At 59.2% G+C, this 3,078-nt stretch overlaps 1 protein-coding gene across 1 annotated transcript; it reads right to left on the bottom strand.

Annotated features, from left to right (window-relative positions):
• Nucleotides 1–279: 279 nt before the first annotated feature.
• SPRG_17618 (hypothetical protein) lies at nucleotides 280–2,438 on the bottom strand (the record flags this gene model as incomplete). Its single annotated transcript, XM_012356978.1, has 8 exons — nucleotides 280–531; nucleotides 594–812; nucleotides 862–1,203; nucleotides 1,247–1,277; nucleotides 1,333–1,434; nucleotides 1,482–2,208; nucleotides 2,257–2,304; nucleotides 2,357–2,438. 8 exons carry the CDS (start codon nucleotides 2,436–2,438, stop codon nucleotides 280–282), a joined length of 1,803 nt encoding a protein of 600 aa, XP_012212368.1.
• Nucleotides 2,439–3,078: the final 640 nt, after the last annotated feature.

The following is a 3,078-nucleotide window of genomic DNA, read 5'->3' on the forward strand; positions in this document are numbered from 1 at the left end:
ATATTCTAACGGTCTACATTGACAAGGAGCAAATGGTCGAATATCGTGTACAGTGTACGAAGCAGTGTCATTTTAGTATAGTATTGTAATATTATAATAATTTTGGCTTTGTCATGTCGCGTTTGAACCAAAGAAGACGGCCGCGGCCCTAGTTCTTAGTATCCGGACAGGTGGTAGGAATTCCGGATACGGGCGTAACGTTAACCATTATGGATCGTCGACCTGCTGAGTAGGATGGTCCATCATCAAACTCAAAAACTGGCGTTGATCTGAATGGACTCAAATGCTGCGCCATTCGTCGAGCCACGGGTGTTGCTCGACCGCCAACGCGCACGCTACCTTCCACTGCTGGATCGTGTCGAGCGACACTGCTGCTGCTCGTAGCGCCGAACGCACGTCGCGTAGGATGACATCGGCCGGTGTCAGCATCACGTCGTGGGGTGTCGCGAGTTTGCGCGCCACAAGCGCATCGTACACGTCGTTGTCGCGCACAATGTTTTGGACCATCGCATCGAGCTCTTCGTCGCGTGCCTACCAAAGCAAATAGATAGACGCTGCAGCGACACCGGCAAGCTAGTTGGCAATATGTATACCTGCTCGATGAAGCACTCGAGACGGTCGAGATCCATGAGGTGGCCACGGCACGCCGTCCGCCACGACGAAAAGAGGGTTTCGGCCGCCGCGCTGGCGAGCTCGTCGCGCGTCCGCACGCCGATCTGGAGCAAACACGCGCCAATCGTTGCGTCGGCGACGATGGAAAGCACTTCGTCGTCGACCATGGCACAGCCGTCGCCTCGACCGATGGCGGCAAGCTACAGCGTTGCATGAGCACGACAAATGCCATTTCTTCGAGAGGTCTACGCGGGCGCACGTCCAGTCGCCACACTCGTCCAGTCCGACGGTCTGGCTCTTGTCGGCGGGGACGATCCGGGCCTTTTGGCAGGCATCGCAGACGACCGTGGAGACGTCGTCATCACCAGCATCCTCCGCAGCACCATCGCTGATCTCTGGAGTACGCATGGGTGCGACGGGCTCTGCAGCTCGGAGCCGCGCCAACGCAGCCTTGGCCGCGACGCTTCGCACGCTTGCTCGGTCGACGCAAAAAGGGGTCTCAACCTCGCTGACGACTGGCACGTCGGTCTCCGTCGTCGGCAGCATAGGCTCTTCATCACGCACTTCGGTGCGATAGTGCTGCGAGTGCGTCTACAAACGAGAGCGTTGAGCTTGCGAGGATCCAAATGTGCACCTGCGCCTCGAGGGCCTTGGCGCTCAGCGTGCTATCGTTCGATAGGATCGTCCACTGGTCAGTGGCTTCCATAGACATGAGCCTACCGCGTCCGCGTGCCAAGGAACGACCAATCTTCGTTCGGGAGCAGCTTTTCCAGCGCCGCGGCCACGTCGCCGTCACTCAGTCGTGCAAGGCTCCAAAAGACACTATCTCCAACATCAAATGAGAGCCGCTAGACCTCATTTCTCGCTACCGTGGCGAACACTGGGCCATGTTGAAGGGCTTGAGCATCTCGCGGCCCGTCTCGCCGCCCGAGAGAAGCACGTACTTGACAATGGACGTGAGCTCGGTGGGCTGCAAGAGGTCGAGCTGCTCGTCCCGCCACGTGCGCGCACGCTCGAGGAACCGAACGCGCATCTGCGCCACGCCGAGTGCGTTGGGTGCCAGCGTCTGCATCGAGTAGGCACCCGCGAGCGCTGCGTGGAGCCGCGCGTTCGCCAACGTCATCTCGTACTGGTGGTTGACGGCCGACTTTGTCGCCGAGCGCAAAAATTTATCGGTCGTCGACGCCCCGCGATGGCTGCTCACCGCGTGGACGAGCTTTTCGCCCACGTCTTCTTTGCTCCCGAGCTGGATCATCTTGCGGCGCTTGGGCAGAGGCGGCGGCTCGATAGGCGCATCGCTCTCCGCGTCGTCGTCCTGCACCGTCGACCCGAGGACATGCCCGTGGCCTGTAAACTTGGGCTTTGGCACCCGCTTCGCCTTCTTCGCAGCAGTGGTCGTCGTCCGTCGTGGCGGAGCGGGGGGTGTCTTTGGCGCCGTCTTTGGGGCCGTCTTTGGGGTCGTGCTCCGTGTTGCAGGCCCGGGCCGCGCCGCCGCTGGAGCTGGCTCGATGAGCACCGTGTCGTTGTTCTGGATGACGCTGGTCATTGGCGCATCGCCCTCGATGTGTATTTCCTTGAGCGGAAAACCACCTTTGACTAGGCCATGGAGTGTTCATCATGCCCATGCCAGAGAGATTGGCGTACATGTGTAGCCATCCGAGACCGCGAGGCCCAGCGCGGCCAGTGCTTCCTCTGCGCGCTCGCATAAGCCCATGGTCCAGCGAGAAGCCATGAAGCTTCGTACCTCGGAAGGCCTGGAACGAGCTAGCGCTGTCGATCCGCAGCACTGCGCTCTTGGCCGGCGACCGCAGGCGCACGCTCCACATTTCGCTCGAACGTGCCAACGTTACCGAGGATATCCGGATAAAACAAGCGGGTACCGGATACGACAGGGAATTCCCTTGGGTAGTTCCAAGGAGTTTCCTTGGCCGCAGCAAGCCCATGACGCGTTGGTACCTAGGGCAATGGATTGCACGCAGAGCTTCCTGTCGCCGACTACAGTCGAATGAAAGACGAATCAAGTCCTTAAACAGAGGCACCACGCATGCGATGGTTTACCACCAACCCTCAAGTGCGACCAAGCACCGAAAAAGCTCTCAATCTGCGCAGAGCGGAGCTACACGGACAACCGTACCAGTATCTCTTCAACTACGTCAACCACTTCTTGTACTTGTACAGTAAGGTCCACCGCTGCCAATCGAGATGCTGTCAAGTGCTGTCGTCGGTAGCCACCTTGCAAATATTGTCTCGGCCATCGACTTAGCACTTTGCACATGAGCCAGTGTCGATCCACGGCCTATGGCCCATTGTACCTTGGGCGGATACACTGCTGGCAGCTCTCGTCGCTTGTCAACTCGTGCCTCCACGTGGCAGCCCCGCCACGTCTCGAGTCGTCGACTTGGCGCCAACGCGACCAGCCAGAAGATACCGCACTTAATCGAATCGTCAGCGCACTTAGTCTGTCGT

Source organism: Saprolegnia parasitica (assembly GCF_000151545.1).
Source record: "Saprolegnia parasitica CBS 223.65 unplaced genomic scaffold supercont2.671, whole genome shotgun sequence".
Lineage (NCBI taxonomy): Eukaryota > Oomycota > Saprolegniomycetes > Saprolegniales > Saprolegniaceae > Saprolegnia > Saprolegnia parasitica.